At 38.3% G+C, this 21,916-nt stretch overlaps 1 protein-coding gene across 2 annotated transcripts in view; it reads left to right on the forward strand.

Moving 5' to 3' along the window:
* Window positions 1-21,916, forward strand: part of Mast4 (microtubule associated serine/threonine kinase family member 4) — a 355,411-nt gene that overhangs the window by 237,670 nt on the left and 95,825 nt on the right. For both annotated transcript variants that reach the window (XM_013015896.1, XM_013015897.1), the window contains one exon: window positions 4,148-4,236. In XM_013015896.1, coding sequence (XP_012871350.1) covers window positions 4,148-4,236 — 89 coding nt within the window. The remainder of the gene's footprint in view (window positions 1-4,147; window positions 4,237-21,916) is intronic.

Raw genomic sequence — 21,916 nt, forward strand, 5'->3', positions numbered from 1 at the left:
CTGTTCTTCGGTTTCATTTTTGTGGTCCTGTATCTGTGTTTCTAAGGACAAAAACAAACAAACAAAAAAACTATACAAGTCCTACAAGATCAAATGCATTGATAAGGATGAAGAATTTCTGCCATTGAGAAGTGGCATTACTAACTTACTCCATGTTTCCCTTGGGTGACTGAGATAAAGCAAGCCAGACTCAGCTTTAAAGGAAGAAACCTTTACTTTGCCTAGGCAGTATTTGCACTATTTGCTCACTCTCAAGACTACATGAGTAGGTGTGATCACCAACACCTGAGGAGCCTGCCTCCCACTGGAATGTCATAAAATTCTTTGGTGGCAGGAAGTGTGTGATTGCTGGGCAGATAAAGAATGAGGGCAAAGGGCAATGCTGACACAGTGATGTGTTCCAATGTTGTGTCATTAAGGTGGGCAGAGCCAGGTGCTGTGGCATCTTATGGCACAGATTCTGAGGTCCTGTCCACTTGGATCCTCCTTCCTGTGGTGACCAATGTAGGTTGTAAGTCCAGTTACTTAGAGTAATAGGATTTGGTGGCTGTCAAAGGTAGCAGAAGCAGGTATTAGTGAGTGAGGTAGGGTGACCATCCCTCTCCTACTAATCTACAAGAATATCTCATTAGTGTCCTTGGATTTCAAAAGTATTATCATATGTCAAGATCTAGGTTAGCCTACGCATGCCCGAAGGTGCTAACACTGGATTATTTCCAACACTGCAAAAAAAAAAAAAATCTATGTATTTTAAAATTAAATGCTGTTTCAAGTGTGCCTTTCTCCTAAGAATATCGTCAACAATTTCATTTGTGAGGACAGGAAACCTCTTCAGCTGTACTGAGATTTGTGTTTGAGCACATGGAAATCTGCCTCAGCCTGTATTTTATAAAGTTTGCTGTGGCCAGTGTAGAAACATTGCAGCCTTAAAACTTCCTGCGCCATTGTTGAGAGCTTGAGGAGGTTCTGAGCCTGCTTTGACTTTGACACAATCTCTTTGACTTTGACATGTATGTTGAGTATCAATAAAAGATGCAGAAGATCCTCATACTCAGCCTAGGTACATGGCATTTGTCAGTGAACTATGCCTGTAAATATTTAAATAAAACCTAAATGTGGGTCTTCTTTTTGAATTACATCTTTTGGAATAACTTTTTCATCCCTTTTTGATATATATATATTTTTTTATTCTTGCTAGTTCTAGTTTTCTTCTTGAGAGGGTGAACTCAGGACCTTGGGCTTGATAGGCAGATGATCTAGCACTTGGACCAATGTCTCAGACATTTTTACTTTAGTTATTTTTCAAATAGTCCTGAATTTACGCTGAAGCAAGCCTGAACTATGGTCCTTCTGTGTACACCTCCATGTAGCTGGGGTGACAGACATGCTAGCTTTTTTATTGGCTGAGATGGCATCTTGTGAATGTTTTGCCTGGGTTGACCTCAAACTGTGATCCTTCTAATCTCTGATCTTCTAAGTAGCTGAGAAGGAGTGACCCACCATGCCTGGTTTATTATTTTTTGTGTGTGTGAGGGTTTGTGGTTTGAGTTTTTCTTTATTTGCTTTAAACCTGAACTGTTGACTATTTTCATTGAGGTACTAGTACATTAGTCATTCTATATGTTTCTTAGGAAATTCTTTTTTTTTCTTTAAGAAGTATTATTTATTATTTTTAGTTTTTAAGTAAGTCAGTGTACTGTACTCATGTTCCTAGGTATGGTATTAATTAGGCTTCTATTTGTTTTACCACACATTTTTTAATCCATTTTACTTATATACAAATGTTAATTAAATATGTAGAGAAAAATCTTCATCAACTAGGTAGATCAAATGCCAAATATAAACCAATAGCCATTTTTGTATATCCTGAATTACAGTTAACTTGCTGAAATATGTCTGCTAAGGTTTCCAGGATAGAAATCTGTCATTTACAATTTCTTTTGTTAACTTTAGCAAGTTAATACATTTAATAGTGCCATACTGAAATGAACGGAGACATTAATTTGAATTAACACTAAATATATTTTACAGTATCTTTAAAACCACCAGACTGTCTGATGTAAAGATTATGTATCTAATAGATTGAATACAGTTCTTGATAGATGAGTTGATAATATCACATTCCACCTTCATAATTAAGAATCAAGAGTCTATTCTCATTCAACAGCTTCTTTAAGGATGAGTAAACATGATCTTAATTAATCTCACAGACAATGCTAGGGGAAGCTGATTGCTGCAGTAAGGAAATGATGCAGCCTGACCTTAAGAAATGATAAATGTGGGAATGTTGACAAATGATAATAAGCAGCAAACATCCAGGAGAAGATTGGCTCCCAAATCAATATTGCTGGAACAATCTGGGTTTAGGTATTAATATTTAGAAATGTTCCTTTCTAATAGCTATATGAACTCAGAAATGTGGCAAGTCTTATACTTACAGGTCAAGTGAGCATTCCTGTTTTTGAACTTGGTATAATAGTAGCCTCTACTAAATAAGGATGGAACTCGTGTGTGTGTGTGTGTGTGTATGTGTGTGTGTGTGTGTGTGTGTGTGTGTGTACTGGGGTTTGAACTCAGGCCTCAGGGTCTCATTTATTTGGTTTTTTGATATTTGGAGATAAGAATCTCCTACTTTGGGCTGGAAAGGTGGCTCTGGTAGAGTGCTTGCCTTGCATGCATGAGGCGCTGAGTTCAATTCCTCTGCATCCAACCACGTAAGCAGGGAAAAAAAAGCCGGAAGTAGCACTGTGGCTCAAGTGGTAGAGTGCTATCCTTGAGCTGAAGAGCTGAGGGACAGTGTTAAGGCCCAGAGTTCAGGCCCCACGACCAGTTCCCCCCCCCCCAAAAAAAAGAATCTCATACTTTTCTGCCCAGGCCATGACGATCAGATCTCAGCCTCCTGAGTAGCTAGGATTACAGGCGTGAGCCACCAATGCCCCAGTTACAGTACATTATTAATTATTTTTTTTTCTTTTTGGTGCTCATCTTGGGACTTGAACTCAGGGTCTGGGTGCTGTCCTGAGTTGATTTTTGTTTGTTTGTTTGTTTGTTTTTGTTGTTGTTCAAGGCTAGAATTCTACCATTTGAGCCATAGCTCTACTTCAAGCTTTTTGGTGGTTAATTTGGAGAAAAGAATCTTAGGGACTTTCCTGCCCAGGCTTGCTTCAAACCATAACCTCAGTTCTCAGCCTAGGATTATAGTCATGAGGCCCCAGCACCCAGCTTGCAGTACATTCTTAATGACAACAGGTAGGAGAGCCCTGACCAGTACTGTCACAGGTGAACCAGAGGAACTCTACTGCTGGGTTTTATCACTATTTCTAACTATTGTACTGATGGGGAAGAATAAAATGAAAATGAGATGTCTAATTCACCATCATTGGGTCTTGTATTTGACTTACTCTTTGAGGCTTGTGAAAGTTACTTTGAAATTAATTAGCCATTTTTATAGTTTTCTACTGACAGAAACAGAATATCACCTTGTGTTGTATTTAGTAATTAACGTTTATGTACAGGGTACTAGCTACTCTGCTTATGCAGTATGGCCATCACCATTATTTTAATACACTGGTATCTGTTTTTGGGATTCTGAAGCATGAGCCTTAGCAAGGAATTTGAATGTAGTCTATAAGATGAAAAATGAATGAGTGGTGAGGTATATTTATCTTTGGCATCGGCTGTTCTATTGACAAAAGGCACAAATATGAAATTTGTCTAAATAATTAGATTTTTAATTAGTGCATCATTGTAAGATTAATGTCACTGCACTTCATTGCATGTAATTTTCTATTAGAAATTTCATGTCAACAAAGATGCTACCTGTGGTTTGCTGATTTGAATTCTTAATTTATCACTTGTGTGTATGGCATGCTGTACATTTGCAGATGCAAACAGGAGCTGAAAGGAGGCATTTGATTATAGCTCCACTGGTGGTGAAGAATATTGATGATGTTATACTATATGAATACATTATGTTTTCTGATATTCAGGAGACAGGCATCCCTCAATGATTAGTGATCATATTGTAATTTACAATAATGTTAGCAACATCATGACTAGATATGGAAGTATATACCAAATACATACATACTTGAGCAGTGTTGGTGCTATTCTCCTTTTAAAATTTGTTTTTCTTTTCTTTTGACAGTTGCCGAACAAGTAACCGGAAAAGCTTGATAGGCAATGGCCAGTCACCAGCATTGCCTCGACCACACTCACCTCTCTCTGCTCATGCAGGTAAGCCATTTTTCTTTCTTGAGTTCTGTCTCATTTCTTTTGTTCGGTTTAAAAAAAAAATCAGGCCTTCTGGGTCTTAGGGGTGTCTTTGCATCTATCTGGTATTCTTATTGCTTTGTTTCTAAATTGTTCATTCTGAATTATAGAATTCCTTTCTATATGTGATTCTGTTTCAGTTAATTCTTCCTCCATTTCTAGATTATGAGGTGATGCAAGGTATGTTCTTATATTAGGAATACCTTCTGAAAATGTAGATAAAATAGTTCACAGGAAGAGGATAAGTGTTTAGAATTGTTCAGCACATTTCTTTGTAAAACTGAACTTGACTGAGATAGCCATTGTGGGAGGATAAAGACTAAAGAGGTGAAGCTTTGAGCCTCAAAAGCACAGTACAAAAACTGTCCAGTGAAGACTGCTTTGTATGCTGTTGGTTTTATTTTTTTTTAATTTCAAAGTCGATCAAAGTGATGCAAAAAAGTAACTTCCAATTAGGAAATTTTGGGAGTGTGAAGGAGTAATTTCCCCAAAATATTGAAAGATGACTATAATTTGGACAGATAGAAATGGTTCAAAGAGCTTTGAGATGGATCGCCATTGTTTAAGAGAACATAAAGGTGGAAAAGAAAATCGAGGTCATCGATAGAAGGAATTTTGACCTGAGTGTTTTTTCACGACCAAGAGGAAGATCAGTGTTGAAGGAAGGATAAGAAATCAAGAGAATAGACCTAGTTTATGGCCCTCTTCATAAACACTTGAGTTTGACTTGGTAGGCTTTCACGTGGTCTTGATTTGTTTTATAGTTAATGCCTGCTTGTCACTGTCCCTCCTCAGGAAGTTCTGAACTTCTGGTGGTCTCAGATGCATGTGAGTTGTCTGTTATGGTTGGCATAGAAGGGAGAGAAAAGTCATCGCTCACATTTTACTTTAGTAAAAAGTAAATAGTGGTAAAGTAAAAATGCAGAAGATCAAGTGACAAAATGATAGTATTGTAAGTTGACCACTAGTGCCCAGAAATGCTTTAAAGAATGTCTAGTATGTGGAGACATGCTTAAAACTCTGCACAGATGCATCTTGGTGATGGTTGACCATTCCAAATAACCTAAATCTCAGTTGGTTTGGAACGAGGTAAAAAAAACTAAGGCATAGTCATACAGAGAAAACAAACTATCTCTTAGCATCTGTATTAGCATATAGGAAACTCAAATATAGTGTTGAGTGGCAAAAGCAAATTATAAAAGAATATTGTATAAATCATATAAAGTTAGTATGGTTCTACATACAATATTTTGTTTGGGGGTATATATAAATTATATTCTATGCATTATAATAAATACCAATGTTCTACATATCAATTGTATATACTTACATGTATATATTTGTAGTGAGAATTTAAAGAGAGAGAGGGTAATTTTAAAGACCAGCTTTATGATAGTTACTTCTGAGAGGTGGGGGTGATGGGAATAGGGAAGGTTGAGCCTGGATGGTGTTCTAGTTTCCAAGCTGTGGAGTGAGTACACAATTACTTTCATTGCTACTATTTATAATTTTGAGGTTTATTACATCATTATCATATAGTAGATATCTATAGAGTGGAAAACAAAGATAAATGTCCTATTCAAGGACTGGAATTATAGTTTTATATGACTATGACGTTCGTTTCTTTAACACCCAGCACAGTACAGTGCCTGGCTGTATTACTAGGCTGAGGCTGAGTGAATATTGACTCTTATATGTGAATCAATAGTGTGTGGTGTGTGTGTGTGTGTGTGTGTGTGTGTGTGTGTGTGTGTGTGTGTGTGTGTGTGTGTACATGCCTACCCTGGGGCTTGAACTCAGGGCCTGGGCATAGTCCCTGAGCTTTTCTGCTCAAGCCTAGCACACTACCACTTGAACCACAGTTGTACTTGTAGCGCTCTTTATTTTGGTGGTTAATTGGAGAGAAGAGTCTCACCGAGTTTCCTGCCTGGACTGGCTTTGAACCACAGTCCTCAGCTCTCAGTCTTCTGAGTGGCTAAGATTGCAGGCATGAGCCATCGGTGCTCAGCGTAGTTCTTGTCGTAGTATTTTATAGTAATTTCCTCATCTCTTATTGTTTTGTAATGACTTCCCATCCTTTATGTGCCTGTTGATCAATCTTTTATTGCTGTGATTTTCTTCAGCTTTAATATTGAACAAGGAAGAAAAATGTGGTTAAGACTTTAATGATCCTTTAAATTATTTCTCTCTTCTCTACCTAGTCTTAGCATGAATTCTTTTCCCTTCAACATTAATTTTAGAACCAATCAAAGGAATGGTCAGGATGAAACCTATTTTTCAGTCTATACAAGTTTTTTTTGGTTTTTTTTTTTTTTGTTTTTTTTGAGAGAGTGGGTGGTGTAGCCCATGGTAGCCTCTAACATTCTAAATTGTGATCTTCCTGCTACAGCATTTAGAATTCTCTCAGACTTTTTTTTATATGTAAGAAGTGGTATTCATCATTTACTAACTGGTAGACTCATATTTCTGTGTGGAAAAAAAAGAAAATGTTAATTCAATATGAGGCTATTAAATGATAGGCCCTTCTTCATGTCTGAGTAATCTGCCATACCATGTTATTTGCTGAACCTTTACCTCTTCCCCCCATCCTGTCACCATGTTTCCTATCCTGTGTTAGGTGCAGAGGGTTAGGTGAAAATTCCTAGCTATTTCCATGAAAATAACATAAAGAAAACCTACCATCTCTTGCCACAAATATACCCAGAAGATAGCTTACTTCTCTCTTTTCCATAGGGAAGGATATTTCACACCCTGCCACTCTTCACTGGCATGAGTCTCCACACATCCCGGCCCGGGTAGAGACAGCACATTCATTATTTGTGTAGGTGTGTCAGGAGAGCTGGGCGGCTGTTGGCATGGTGTTCTGAAGCATGTCTTCACATACGAAATGGTGGTTGTGAGAAACTGCTAATAAAACAGTCAACAAGACGGTTCCATTCAACAAAGAAAGACAGAAAACATCCACAGGATCCTAGTTCCAGGAATATTCTAAGCATGAAATATAATCCAGAAATTTTAAGAGAAGACTCCCGACTTTCCCCTAAAATGAAAGTTTCTATAAAATAAATCAAAGTGTGAAAAATAGTTTTATGCCTATCAGATTGTCCAAAAGCACAAAGACCTTGAGTAAATTGATGTGAAATAGTAGATGGACTAATAGAAAGGTGAGGAAAAGGTTTCAATAGCATGTCATAGCAAAAATGGCCAACAAAAGCATACAAAATGCTGCTTCACTGCAATTCTAAGGGAAATATGAGCCAGGAAAGTGCACTGGCATTATTTACCTATAAAACAATAATAGGAAGGACACGAGGAAAGCTGGACTTCTACAGGACATAAGTGTTGGTGAAAATCAAGATAGCCCATGATAAACCATAGTGGTTTACCGTGTTGGTTAAAAGTTCAAATGTGTTAAGAGGCACCAGTGGCTCACACTAGCTAATCAGGAGGCTGAGATCTCAGGCTCATGGTTCAAAGTAAGTCTGAGCAGAAAAACTCTGTGAGACTCTTATCTCCATTTACCGACCAAAAAAGCAGAAGTACAGCTGCTGATGAAGTAGTGGAGTGATAATCTTGAGCCAAAAAGCTAATGGACAGACAGCGTCCAAGCCTTGAGTTTAAGCCCTAGTTCTGGAATGTTTTCACACACACACACACACACACACACACACACACACACACACACACACACACGGAAGGAAGGAAGGAAGGAAGGAAGGAATGAAGGAAGGAAGGAAGGAAGGAAGGAAGGAAGGAAGGAAGGAAGGAAGGAAGGAGGAGAAAAGGGAAAATTCAAATCTGTTTACCCTTTGGCCCAGGAAATGTATAGAGGAGAATTTATCTTATAGATATTCTCATAAAATAAAAGGAAATTATAAAGGTAATATTGTAACTAGTAAATATAATAATAACAATGATACTGAAACTGTTATTAGTGTATTTTGTAACTTGCCTTTCAGTTGTGAACTGGTTAAATAAATAATAAATAAATAAATAATGTGAACTGGTTAAATAAATAATGGCATCTAATTCATCACTGCATGGTTATAAGGAGAATGGTGGGCTTTTGTGTAATCGTGTTGAGAAGATACCCAAAGAAACAGTGAAAAGGTACAGGTAGTAATTGCATGTGTGTGTTGTGTGTATGTGTGTATGGGCACATGAGTTGTGGAGTGTGCACACACAGCATATACTTATGTATTTGTGGATATGCATTGAGACTTTGTGCAAAGAGAAAGGGGGAAGGGCTGTTTACTCACAGGAGCGAATAGAAAGGTAGGAAAGTTAGCATATAGAGCTTTTATAATGGAAAATAAGGTTCTAAAAATAAATCCAAAAGAAAACAAAATATTTGCAGAGTTTTCTTGTTGCTATGAAACACATTACCAAAAAATGTAATGGCTTAAAGCAGATGCATTTATTAATCTTCTAGCTTTGTGGAGCAGAAATTCTGGGCAGGCATGCCTGAGTTCTTTGCTCAAGAGCTATTAAGTCCAGGATCAATGTGTTGATTGAGTGGAGTTCTTCTTTGGTAGCTGAGAAACTGTCTACTTCTGAGCTTATGCAGATTGTAGATAGATTCAAATTGTTGCCTTTGTAGGACTGAGGTCTTGATTTCCTCCTGACTGTCACTCAGGGCTGCTTTTAGCTTCCAAAGGTTGCCTACCATCATTTAGCCAGCCATGGCATACACTTCAGACCTGTCTTGTCCTCTTTGCACTAGCCAAAGTAAACTCTTTTAAAGAGCTCACTCTCAATCTCTCTCTCTCTCTCTCTCTCTCTCTCTCTCTCTCTCTCTCTCTCTTTCTCTGAATTTATCTTCGTCTCTCAGTAGAGGTTAGTACCTGGGTTTGAACTTAGGATATTATACTTACTAGGCAGGTGTTCTGCCACTTGATGCACATCTCTAGCGCATTTTTTTCCCTCCTTCCCTCCCTTCCTCCCTCCCTCCCTCCCTCCCTCCCTCCCTCCCTCCCTCCCTTCCTTCCTTCCTTCCTTCCTTCCTTTCCTCCCTAATTGCCTTCCTTCCTTCCTTTCTTTTTCTTTCTTTCTTTCTGTTGTTTTTGCAGCTTTCTTTCTTTCTTTCTTTTGTTTGATGTGTGTGTTTTTTTTCACTTAGTGTCTTCCATTTTAGAAAGGAGTGAATTTGGTTAAGGTACATTATATACTTGCATTGAAATATAAGGAAACCCCTTTAAACAATCAATATATACTGAATATATGTATATGTGTGTACTGCACATGAGAGAGAGAGAGAGAGAGAAAGTGTGGTCTTGCTAATGTTGTCTGGCCTAACCTAGAACCACAATCAAATCTTATAGATTCTATCAGTGTAAGTCAAGAACGGTATCTCAGTATTTGTAAGACCTATTTTACTACTCGAAGAGTTCACATTTTTTCATATTCATTAACTGTGTATCTCCTTTATATTTTCACCCATCACTCTTTGGTGTAATTTTTACTTATTTGTAAGAAATGAGATATCAGTATTAATCTTTTATAATCTCATCAATATTCTCCCTCAATCTGCACTTTTTTAGTGGTGCCTTTTAACTAGTTAGTCCTTTTCTTTTCCTTTAATTTTTGATACTGGGTATTGAAGTCAGGCGCTCGTGCTTGAGAGGTAAGTGCTTTATCACTTGAGCTATGCTGGAGGCATTGCTGGTTAATTTTTATGGAGTCTTACGAACTTTTCTCCCTGGACTGGCTTCATATTGTGATCCTCCAATCTCAGCCCCCTGAGTAGTTAGTATTCAAGCATGAGTCATGGGTACCTGGCTTTCCAATATTTTAGTCAGGCCTGTCTAACATTTTCCTTCTGATTTCTTTCATTTTTGTTGTTGCACCTGGTTGTGGTTTTCGTTTTTTAACAGGGCTAGGCTTGCTCTAAGAATATCCTGTTCTCACTTCATTGCCTTCCCTCCCTCTTCATGCTTGATAGTCAGTGACTCAGTTCTTTTTCTCCTAATCTCAGAAGGTCAGTGTAGGGTGATAGTTTTCCCAAGCACTGAGAACATTTTTGTGCAAAAGAAGTGTTTTGACCTGGGTGTGCAACTCAGTGGTTGATTGCTTGCTTAGCATGCAAAAAGATTCCTGTTCAATCCTCAGAACCATCTTAAAACAACAAGTTTTCTGATTCCTTCCTAAAATTTTCAGGCAATGAGGGAAGAGAGACTAGAAGGCAAGCAGATAATCAGAGTTCCTCACATCTCTCCGGCCTTCTAGAGTGATTATACACATAGCATTCTACCAGATATTGGTGCCCATGCAGCATACAGAGAGAAAGTGAGGCTTAAGAACTTCAGATGGGCTAAGAACAACTTAGTCAGTAAAGATGAATGATTTTAAAGTCCTAGTAGAAGTTTCTCCTTAGATTAGTAGAGACTAGGGCAAAGCCCTGGGTATATTAATTCTCCTGTTGTATTTAGTTGTGATTTTCATTCAAAAGCCCAGCAGTACATTTCCCATGCTTGAAAAACAGTTTGAATTTGCTTTCTAGACCTTTGTTTAAAATGTTGCCAGATACAGATAGTTCACACCAGTAATCCTAAACTAATTGTAATCCTAAACTAATTGGGAGGCTAAGATTTGAGGATTGTGGTTTGAAGCCAGCCTGGGTAGGAAAGTCTGGGAGGCTACTCTAGCAAAAATCTAGAAGTGGATCTGTGGTAGAGTGCTAGCCTTGAGCAAAAAGACCAAGGGACAATATCCAGTCCAAGTTTTTGCATACTTTCTCTCTCTCTCTCTCTCTCTCTCACTCTCTCTCTCTCTCTCTCTCTCTCTCTCTCTCTATCTCTCTCGCTGCACAGATATGCTAGCACAAGACATTTGCTTCTTTATATTTGGGGAATAGGACAATGCAAGATTTTGTGTCCACAGTGTAACAGCAAATTGTTTGCTGGCCTTGGTAGGAATTAAGTTTCTTGGTGCATGATATAATCACTTTGAGAATGGGAAAAAGAGAAGACAAAGGGAAAAGAACATGATCAAAGTACATTGCATGCATGTATGTAAAGGATATAATCAGCTCTACTTAAAAAACTGTAAGAAAGCTGAAAAAGTAAGATAGGGGAGAGAGGAATAGGAAAGATCAATAGAAGGGTCAAATATAAGCAAAATATCTACATGCATAGAACTATGACAATGAAACCCATCACACTGTCTAATTTCTGTATTAATAAAATGTGGAAAATGATTTTTAGTTAATTTGCTTCAGAAAGATCTCTGACATGAACACCCACTGTCATTGTTTTTTCCTCATCATAAGTTGAGTTCAACAAAATAAACTTAGGCATGTAAAATCTGTCTTCCATCTAGTGCACCTTAAGATCTTTTCCAACAAGTTTCATTTTGTGTTGGTGAAAAAAAGAAGCATATCTCATGGCTTCATCCAGCTTTTTTCCCCTTTAGTTAATCTTCAGGAGAGCATGACCTTGGATTCACGTAACTGTCTGACATGGTCTCCCAGACCACACTTCTTAATTGAGTTTGTGTGTTAAAGCTGTATCATTTCACGATATAACTCTTCTGTCATTTCAAACATCATTTTCTCTGCATTATGGTTGAAAACCACCTTTCTACTCCCTGCTGTTCTCACAGAATTTTTTTTCTTCAAATCCTAGCCTTTATGTAATTACCAGTTGTTGGCTGAAGCAATGACACATCTTGTCCTTCCTGCTTAAGGAAAGAATGATAAAATCGAACTGACGTCAGTCAGTGTGTTTTCTTAGTTGTTTTGTATTGCTTGGTATTAAAGTACTAATCGGCTGTGTACACCAACATCATTATTCATTGTTAAATCCTTTATGGAGATTCACCTGCCCTGTGACCTACATTTGTCATTTGGGTCCTTTCAAGGGACTGTAATGTTCAGATGTAATCTATTCCTAATATTAATTTAATGACTGTTTATCTTTCCTAGTCCCCTTAGTATAGGGAAAATTTAACTAGAAGGATCTTTAACTTATTATCCTAATTACAAATTAAGGCTATTGGAGTTTAATATATTCTATCTATCTATCTATCTATCTATTACACCTCTTTCTGTTTCATTGTTGCTGGTTTTTTTAAATTATAATTTTGCAGTTGTGTGTGTGTGTGTGTGTGTGTGTGTATGCTCGTGCATGAATACTGTGGCTCTTCTTTAGAATCAGTTGTTGAAGCACCAATTGGGTCTCAATTATGTACTTTTCAAGTTAAAATCACCAGTGCTCAATAAAGATTGAATGTGAAGAGAGAGGAAGTTGATCAAAGGTGACTTCCAGCTGTCCTGTAGGGAAGATTCAAGTATATAGAGAGTGTTTCCTGTGAGAGGAGAGGCAAGAAAAACAAAGCTGAAGCAATGTGTGTGAGTTCACTTTGCTGACTTATGGCCATAAAAGGCTCAGGAGACATGTAAGGGACAGAAGTAGGAAGTTGTTACACTGAGAGGCAGAGTCTGTGTTGCTTGTATGGCTTTGGAAGTCATTCACTCATTGCTGTGGTTTTAAACTTTAAGAGGGCAAAGACTCATTGAAGAGAGAAGACAGAGCCTGCAGTGTTACAATGTGGAGGTCTTGAGAGGACAAAGGGCCATCAGGAGTCTAAGAAGCAGCAACCACAGAGGGAGGAGGGACAGAGGAATTGGAGTGTCATAGCATCCACAAGAAAGCAGGGCTCCCAGAAAGGAAGAAAGAAAAGTTTTATCACGAAGTCAGCTGGCCCATCAGGCACTTCAGCTGAAATAAATGATTATTTACCCAGAAATACCTAAAATTTCTTTGAACTCTCAGGGTCAATGAGGCAGTATATGCCCTAATGTAAGACAGATTTGCTTTTGCCCAAGAAAATGAATCCTCTTAAACATGGAATGACATAGCACTGTTTCTCAGTTACTTTATTTTGCAAGTAGTTGTAGCAAATCTCTTCTTTCCCTTGTTAACAATTTAATGTTTCACCAATGCTAAAAGTGGAGAGGGGGTCTTCTATTGCTTTTCAAAGACTTAATAATTTAGCCATCCAGGTCTCACCCATTTACAACCTCCCACCTTCAACGAGCAGCCAAATAGGAAACACACTTAATTTAGGAAAACTGAAGTTGTCTTGACACTAAGTGGACATTCTTTTGTTGTTGTTGTTGTTGGTGGTGGTGGTGGTGGTGGTATTGGTGGTGGTGGTGGTGGGGCTTGAAATCTGGGCCTGGGTGCTGTCCCTCAGCTCTTCAGCTCAAGATTAGTGCTCTACCACTTGAGCCACAGCATCACTTCCAGTTTTCTGGTGGTTTATTGGAGATAAGAGTCTTTCCTGCCCAGGCTGGGTTTGAACCTCAATCCTCAGCCCTCAGCCTCCTGAGTACTTAGGATTAGGTGTGAGCCTTACCAGTGCCTGGTTCCTGGGCATTCTTAAAGTTACTTAAAAGATCCTTAAAAATTTCAATGAGAAATGGTCAATTTTCTTTAAAGTTATCAAGAGAGAATTGTTTCAATTTCAAATTTTGTACAGTATTATAATGAAATTAAAATCATTGGTTTACCAACTCTGCAATTGGATTAGACTTTTTAGATTAATATCTTGTAGATGTTTAATTGCATGTTTCATTGTTTTAAGTATATATGCATGACTGAAGTAGTATATTAAATCCTTAGTATATTAAATACTTAGGTATTAAAATGGGTAAAGAATAGACCTTTCTGACTTACTTGTCAGAACTTGGGATTCTGCACTCTTTTCTAGAGTTGCATTTGTTCTAAAGTACAATAAATTTCCACTCTATGCCACAATAGCTTCCTGTGGCTTCAACTCTTCTTTTCCCATGGTGGTTCTAGCTCACTCCTCATCAGCTGATTCCTAAATTATCTCAGAGGTCAAAAATCCTCAGCTATGTGTAAGGGCACATTGTCTTCCTCAAGCCCTTAGCTTTGTGAAGAAGTGTATTTGTTTCACAGTCAATATAACTGTTCCAGAGATGAAAGGACTTGAGGAAGGGCTGCATTAACTTGAGACCTGGACAGTTGTCTTTGCCAGAAGGCAAGACACTCAACATTACCAAAGCAGCTGTACTCTTATTGGTCAGCCTATAAAATGGATGATTAATAGGTCTGTATTTTAAATTCAAGAACATAAGCTTAAAAGCATTTTCCCTTTCTAGCATATTGAAATATTATGTACAGCAATGCCATCTCTGTCTTTGAACTCACTCACACTGGCCTGATTGTAATTTCAGCTTTAATGATGCTTTAATACAGATTTGTATGTTTACTGCAGCATCATGTGAATACTTCCCTACTGAAGCCATCCAAATTGCAGGCTTTTCAAGGTCTAAGCTTTTATATGAAGAGAACAGTGGGTAATTAGAGAGCTTGTAATGAAATACGAGGGTGTCTATCCACACTGGTGGTAGCTATCTGAGTTTATAGCTCAAGCTTGGGGGAGAGGAACCCTAAACATACCTGTGCAAGAGAAGGGAACAAGCTTTGGCTTTTCTAGACCTGGGGGAGAAAATTTAGAAAAGCCTAAATAAGGAAAGCAGTATAATTTTAGAAGAGTTGTTAAAAAAATTGAAATATTTTAGGTGTTTTAAAAATATGTGGTTTTTTGGTCCTTCATCTTGGATCTTCTTCCTTTTTGTTTTTTCTTCTTTGTAAAAACTGATCCTGGGGCTTGAACTCAAGAGTATAGGCACTGGCCCTTAGCCCTTTTGCTACCATTTAATCTATACCTCTACTTCTGGGTTTTTGCTGGTTAACTAGCGATGAGAGTCTCATGAAGTTTTCTGTCCAGCTGGCTTCAAACCAAGCTCCTTAGATTTCAACGTCCTGAGTAACTAGGATTATAAAACCTGTTTATAGTTTAGTCTTATTTTTTGTTTTTGCCAGGCCTGGGGTTTGAACTCAGGGCCTGGGATCTGTCTCTGAGCCTCTCCGTGCTCAAGGCTAGCTCACTACCACTTGAGCCACAGCACCATTTCTTGCTTTTTCTGTTTATATGGTACTAAGAAATTGAACCTAGGGATTCGTGGATGCTAGGCAAACACACTACCACTAAGCCACACTCCCAGCCCATAAAATCTGTTTTTAAAAACATTTTTTCCATTTATAAAGTCTATAAACATTGTCAAAAATTTACTAAATATATCCATGAAGAAGGTGAAAATCATCATTAGCCCACTCTACCATTGGAATAGCTACTTAACATTGGCTATAAATCTAAAAAGATATATTTTCTATACTTTTATTTATTACATAAAATTTAGGTATGCATGCCATTGTATATATAAATATTTATATACACACATGTATGGTGGACTCATTGATGAAGTTTTGTGTCTAGATGGTGTTTCTCTTGGTATGATAGTTTGAGTATTTCCATATATCATTTCATTTTAATATCCATTTAATGAATGTTCTGTAACTTCCTTCCCCTAGTGAATATATTAGCTGGTTTCAGTTTTTGTTCTTAGGATTGAGAATGTAGCTTAGTGGTCAAGCAATTACCTGGCATGTAATAAGGCCCTAGGCTAAATTACTAGCATCACAAAAATAAACAACAGATTTTTTGTTCATGTATGTATTGTTATGGCAACAACACACAAATCTTTTTTATTTTTTATTAGCATAAATCAATCATAGAGGTGGATTTCCTTATAATATTTACTTTTGTATATGATGTTCTTCAAATTTTCTCCCTCCATAGTACCTTTTAACCCTTTTTATCTTCTAACTCCTTAGATTTTAGACAACACACAAATAAATCTTTGTGATACACTCTAATTACTTTCTTAGCTTAATCTAGGAACCTATTGTTTAGCATGCTAACCTCATACTGCCTTGAATTTATATCATTATATTTGTGTATGTGTGTTATTATAGTCTATTTTTTGAGTCCCTAGAAGCTAGAGATTATATTGACAGGAAATGCTCTCAAATGCTTGCTGCAAATGACATTTTATAAGCATCAAGAATTTGTGGTGTAGGCACTAAAATAACTCAACATTTATCTAAGTACATCTCAATATGTTCTTTCAAGTCCAGACAATAGCTGGTTGTATTAAACTTCCAGGAACTTTGTACCCAGTGACATCATGGTGACCTAGTGGTGTTAAGGTAAGTGAAATAGGAACTATTTAGTACAGGAGGCTATAGAGCTGTTCATACTGCTTTCCCTCAGTCCCTAAGGACTAGACTCTATGGTAGGAATTCCTCCCCACCAGCTACTATGTAGTCAGGATCCTTGCTACCTAAAACCTTCTTGCAACACCACTGACCACTGATAAAGGGCTAAGTGGTATGTACAGTAGATCCAGGTTTTCACCGAGTCCTTTCACTCAGCAGCAATTCTAGTCTGGGTGTGTCACTTTTGGGATCTATGAGTACTTTATCAAATGGGTCCTCTTCACTTACCAATTGGAAATCATAAAACTTGCCCTTGTAACTCCATGTAATTGTTTCAATATGAAGGCATTCACATTATTTAAAGTGTACTTGTCTGTGGTTTTAAGAAACATCCTAAGCATTATTACAATCAACTTGAATTCATGACTTACAAACAGTAGGGTAGTGTGCAGATACAAAGCAAATCAGGATGCAGACATATTGGAGTCACATGAGGGCTGCTGACTATAAGCAAGCAGTCTCTATGGGTTTGCTCATTTCCCTTAGCCTGTGTGCTTGTTCTGGTTTAGATATCATTTGGGAAATCACTGATAGTAGCGTTACCCTTTGTTGTATTGGAACTGGATGATAAGAACTAGGAAGGGTGATCTGGGAGTGGGGTCACATCTGCCTTCCTCACCTTTACTTCAGCCAGGGACACTTAACCTAACACATTACTCAGAGTAATCTTCTGTTGAGTTAAACATTTGCTGTACAGACAGACAGACAGACACAGACACGTGCACATGCGTGCATGAGTGCGTGTGCAAACACACACACACACACACACACACACACATCTGATGACCATTCAACAAATGTTCTGAGCTCCACAGTTCGTTAATGCTGGAGCCCAGCTCTGAATCCTGCTCCCCAGCGCTTTGCCTTTTCAACAGCTAGCAAGGGCCTGGAAACTGGCCCTGGAAGATACATTCTGGAAGGATCAGGGAGGGTCTGGGAAATCTCCACCCTACCCATGAGCCTTGATTCACTCTGTCTCATTATATTTCTTCTGTCTGATTCTATGGAAGCATTTGGATTCTTCCACTGCAAGTAGATTCATAAAGAGCAGATTTCACTTTTCCAAAAAGAAATACACATGTTTAGAGGCATCTTTGTTATAGTTATCATTTATGATATGATTTAAGGATAGAGAAAACCCGTGTGTGTGTGTGTGTGTGTGTGTGTGTGTGTGTGTGTGTGTGTGTGTGTGTATCTCCTGTGACTCAACTCAGAGCCTTGGCACTGTCCCTCAGCTTTTGTTTCAAGGCTAGTGCTCTACCATTTGAGCCACAGATCCACTTTTGGATTTTGGTGGTTAATTAGAGATAAGAGTCTCACAGAATTTATTGCCTGGGCTGGCTTTGAATACCAGTCTTCCGAACTCAGCCTCCTTACCAGCTACAATTACAGGCATGAGTTACCAGTGCCAGGTTTCTGAGTGTTTTATTTTAAGAATTAACTCTTTTGCTGTGGGATCTAAAAAAGTAGCCAGGAGATAAGCAGAGTAACTCTAAGATGATAGGACACCACATGATTAAAGGAAGTCAAGGATGGTTCAGACATGGTACCTCTGGGAAACAGTATCCTATCCATGTTAACAAAAGCCAGGAATCTTCTAACCTTTCTCCTACAGACTCTCCTACCAACATCTTTGGCATTGGTGGCAAGTTAATGATGCAGGATACCTAACAATTTTTGTAAATCATGAACATTCCTTGTACTTCATCTACTAAGGTATTAGATGTCAGCAAACAGGAAGTCTAGCATTTAAATATGAGGAGAACTATGCTCATATTTTTCCCCTTAGATGCATGGAAGTTTTATTTCATGGTTATTTTCCTGAAGACTTTTTTTTTTGTCGTTCATGGGGCTTGAAGTCTGGGCCTGAATGCTGTCTCTCACCTCTTCAGCTCAAGGCTAGCACTCTACCACTTGAGCTACAGTGCCACTTCTGGTTTTCTGGTGGTTTATTGGAGATAAGAGTTTCACAGACTTTCCTGCCTGGGCTGGCTTTCAACTGAGATCCTCAGATCTCAGCCTCCTAAATAGCTAGGATTACAGGTGTGAGCCACTGGCCCCCAGCCATTTTCCTGAAGACTTAATTGGATCCAGTAACAAATATTATTTTGGAAAATTCTATCTCTACCTGGCCTCATTTTCTTTTTCTGTTAAAGGAGGAGACTAGATTGTAGACACATTTCTAAAAATTATGTATTCTTTGGCAAGAATACATGTTTCTTTTTCTTTCTTTCTTTCTTTTTTTTGTGTTGGTCATGGTGCCTGAACTCTGGACCTGAGCACTGTCCCTCAGCTCTTCAGCTCAAGGCTAGTGCTCTACCACTTGAACTACAGCACCACTTCCGGTTTTCTGGTGGTTTATTGGTGACAAGAGTTTCACGGACTTTCCTTCCCCGGGCTGGCTTTGAACCATGATCCTCAGATCTCAGTCTCCTGAGTAGCTAGGATTACAGGCGTGAGCCACCGACGGCCAGCGAAGTTTCTATTTTTTAAGGGTATTTTTTACCCCATATTTTCAAGATTCATTTATACTAATCTTGTAGCCTTTATTGGAAATGTCAGAGTCTGTGACAAATGGTGCCACAGTAGAGCATAGTTGAAGGACTCACTAACTTGTTTTGGATATGGGCTCTTTTTCTCTTCACTCCATTTACATCTGAAAATGGGTGTCTGGAAGAAGTTTTGATGGAAAAAGAGAATTTCCTTTTGCCCGTACCACCTAGGCACTTTGAAAACCATCTATCTCCTGATTTATATAGAATAACAATATATCTCAGTTTGTGACAATAACATTGCTGGAATATTAGGCCTAAAAGCTCTTGGGGCGGGGGGGGGGCACGTGTGAAAATGTTCTGGAACTTTCCAGTCTTTTGAGTTACTTACCCGTCATTGAATGAATGGATTTAGTTCTGAAATTTGGGGGACATGAAAGAGAAAGAGAAATGCCCTATTTCAGTATTTATAGGTATAAATAATCATAAATAGACCAAATAAAGGAAATGAAGTAAGTTTCTTAATTTGTAAAACATCTGCTCCCTTATGAGATGATGTATTTGGATAGAGAAATGGGCATATTCAAGCATCCTTCAAATTGAAAGTAAAAAGATAGGTGAATTGGTTGACATTTCATACTATTGTATTATTGTTTAGGTCGGAAATATGATTCTTAAGCTTATCAGTAGTCATTTTATTTGGGCAGTTTTCATTTCTCAAACATAAACATGAAATAAAAAATTATTTGGAGACCCAAAGGAGGCTTTAAATTTTATTTTAGTTTTGAATTACCTTACATTAAAATAGGAGGATTCACTGTGATAATTACATAGATGGATACTGTGACACTGTGTGTACATGTGCGTGCTCATATGTACACATGCATGTATTATATTTTCTTTATCCAATCATTGACTTTTGAGTACCTTGGCTAGTCTCAGCTAGTTCTGCAGCTTGGTGATTGTGAAAAGATCTGTAATAAACATGGGTATGCAGGTATTAGTTGCTCTTACATGCTGATTTACTCTCCTTAGCATATATGCCCAGGAATAATAAGGTGATATCATAGGTCCTCTATTTTCAGTCTTTTGAAGACTGATTTCATACTGATTTCCATAGTGGTTGCACTGGTTTACAGTTCCACTAACAGTATATGAGGATTCCTTTATCTCCTGCAGTCTCACCAGTATTTGTAGTTTGCTTGTTGATGATTGCCATTCCCAGGCAGACTGTTTGTTTTGTTGTATTTTGTCAGTCCTGGGGCTTAAACTCAGAGCCGGGGCACTGTCCCTGAGCTTTGTCCCTCAAGGCTTGCACTCTACTACTTTGAGTCACAGCTCCACTTCTGCTTTTCTGATGGTTAATTGGAGATGAGCATCTCACAAACTTTCCTAACCTGGCTGCCTTACAACTGCTATCCTACCATGGTCCTCAGCTCTCAGCCTCCTGAGTAGCTGCCACCAGCACCAACTCAGACTTTTTGTTGTTGTTGGTCCTGGGGCCTGAACTCTGAGCCTGGGCGCTGTCCCTCAGCTCTTCATCTCAAGGTTAGTGGTCTACCACTTGAACCATAGCACCACTTCTAGCTTTTTCTGCTTATGTGGTGCTGAGGAATCGAACCCAGGGCCTCATGCATTTAAGGCAAGTGTTCTATCACTGAGCCACCTTCCCAGCCCCTCAGACAGATTTTTAACATAGAAAAATGTACACATTCTTGACAACATCTTTCACACAAACAGTATGGATCTGCTTTGTTTTATTTTGTCCCTCCTGCTCTTACTATTGATATAATGGCAGTCATTTATTTCTTCTGGTAAATGGGACCTTACCCATTTTTTCTGCTGAGTTGTTTGTCTCACCAGAATCTTACTTGCCATTTTATTTCCTAAAGCTGTTTTCCTAGTAGAGTAGAAAGTGTATTATTTAAATTTAGGTTACTGACATGAACATGCTTCAGAGTCTCATGTTGCCCCATGAATTGTGTGTTTGATAGCTAGCCATACTTTTCCTTAAAATATCTGTAAAAGCCTGTTGCCACCCACAGTACAGTTAACAATGGAGAAAATAAGCCAATGCCTGACCATGTCTTTAGTAGGAACTGCCTTTATTTCCTATGTAACAAGTCTTATGTTGCAAAATCCTGAGTTGGCTGGTAACTGATGGCTAGACATCACAAACAATATGACATCCTGAAAGGCCGGAGACAGAAATGGGTTCTCCCTTCTTACACTGAATTCCCAGTATTAGTCACTTAATACCTGGGCCAACACCAAAAGGGCTGGCAGGCACTTCTTGCCACAAGAAAGCTGCTTTGTGAGCTAGCCAGACAGATCCAGCAGTATTACCTTTCTCAATTGGATTTGAGAATGTACATTTTCAGGTGTTCGACATGCCCTATCAGATAATTTGAGTGCTCATTTATTAATTCGTAATAATATACCCTTGTTGGCAGGGGACCAGATCAGTAGAACAAAGTAATGATCAAAAGTGCTATTAATGAGCTTGGACATGGTGGTGCATACCTGTAATTCCAGTATTCAGGAGGCTGAAATAAGAGGTTTATGAGTTTGAGGTCAGCCTGCTGGACCACATAGTAAGACCCTGTCTGAAAAATAATAATGACAAAATTATACTATATAACATAATTTATATGAACATAAATTATGATAACAAACCAAACTTTGTCCTAAATACAGTCATCTGACTTTAAGAGTTTGTTTTGTTGCTGCGCCAGTATTAGGTAAATTGTACCTATCTGTATAATAGGACACTTGGTGGCCATTAAAAATGATCACATTGTGTGTGTAGGTAGAGATGCATCAGAAGTAGAACATCTGTTTAGCATACATATATTCTTGGGTTGGACATATGGCTCAGTTGGAAGAGCACTAGCCAATGAGTGTTAAGTGTCAAGTACCTAGTTCAAGTCCTGATCCTGGACAAAGAAAGAAAGAAAAAGAAAGAGAAAGAAAGAAAGAAAGAAAGAAAGAAAGAAAGAAAGA

The sequence above is a fragment of the Dipodomys ordii genome, unplaced genomic scaffold (assembly GCF_000151885.1).
Source record: "Dipodomys ordii isolate 6190 unplaced genomic scaffold, Dord_2.0 Scaffold28, whole genome shotgun sequence".
Taxonomy (NCBI): Eukaryota; Metazoa; Chordata; class Mammalia; order Rodentia; family Heteromyidae; genus Dipodomys; species Dipodomys ordii.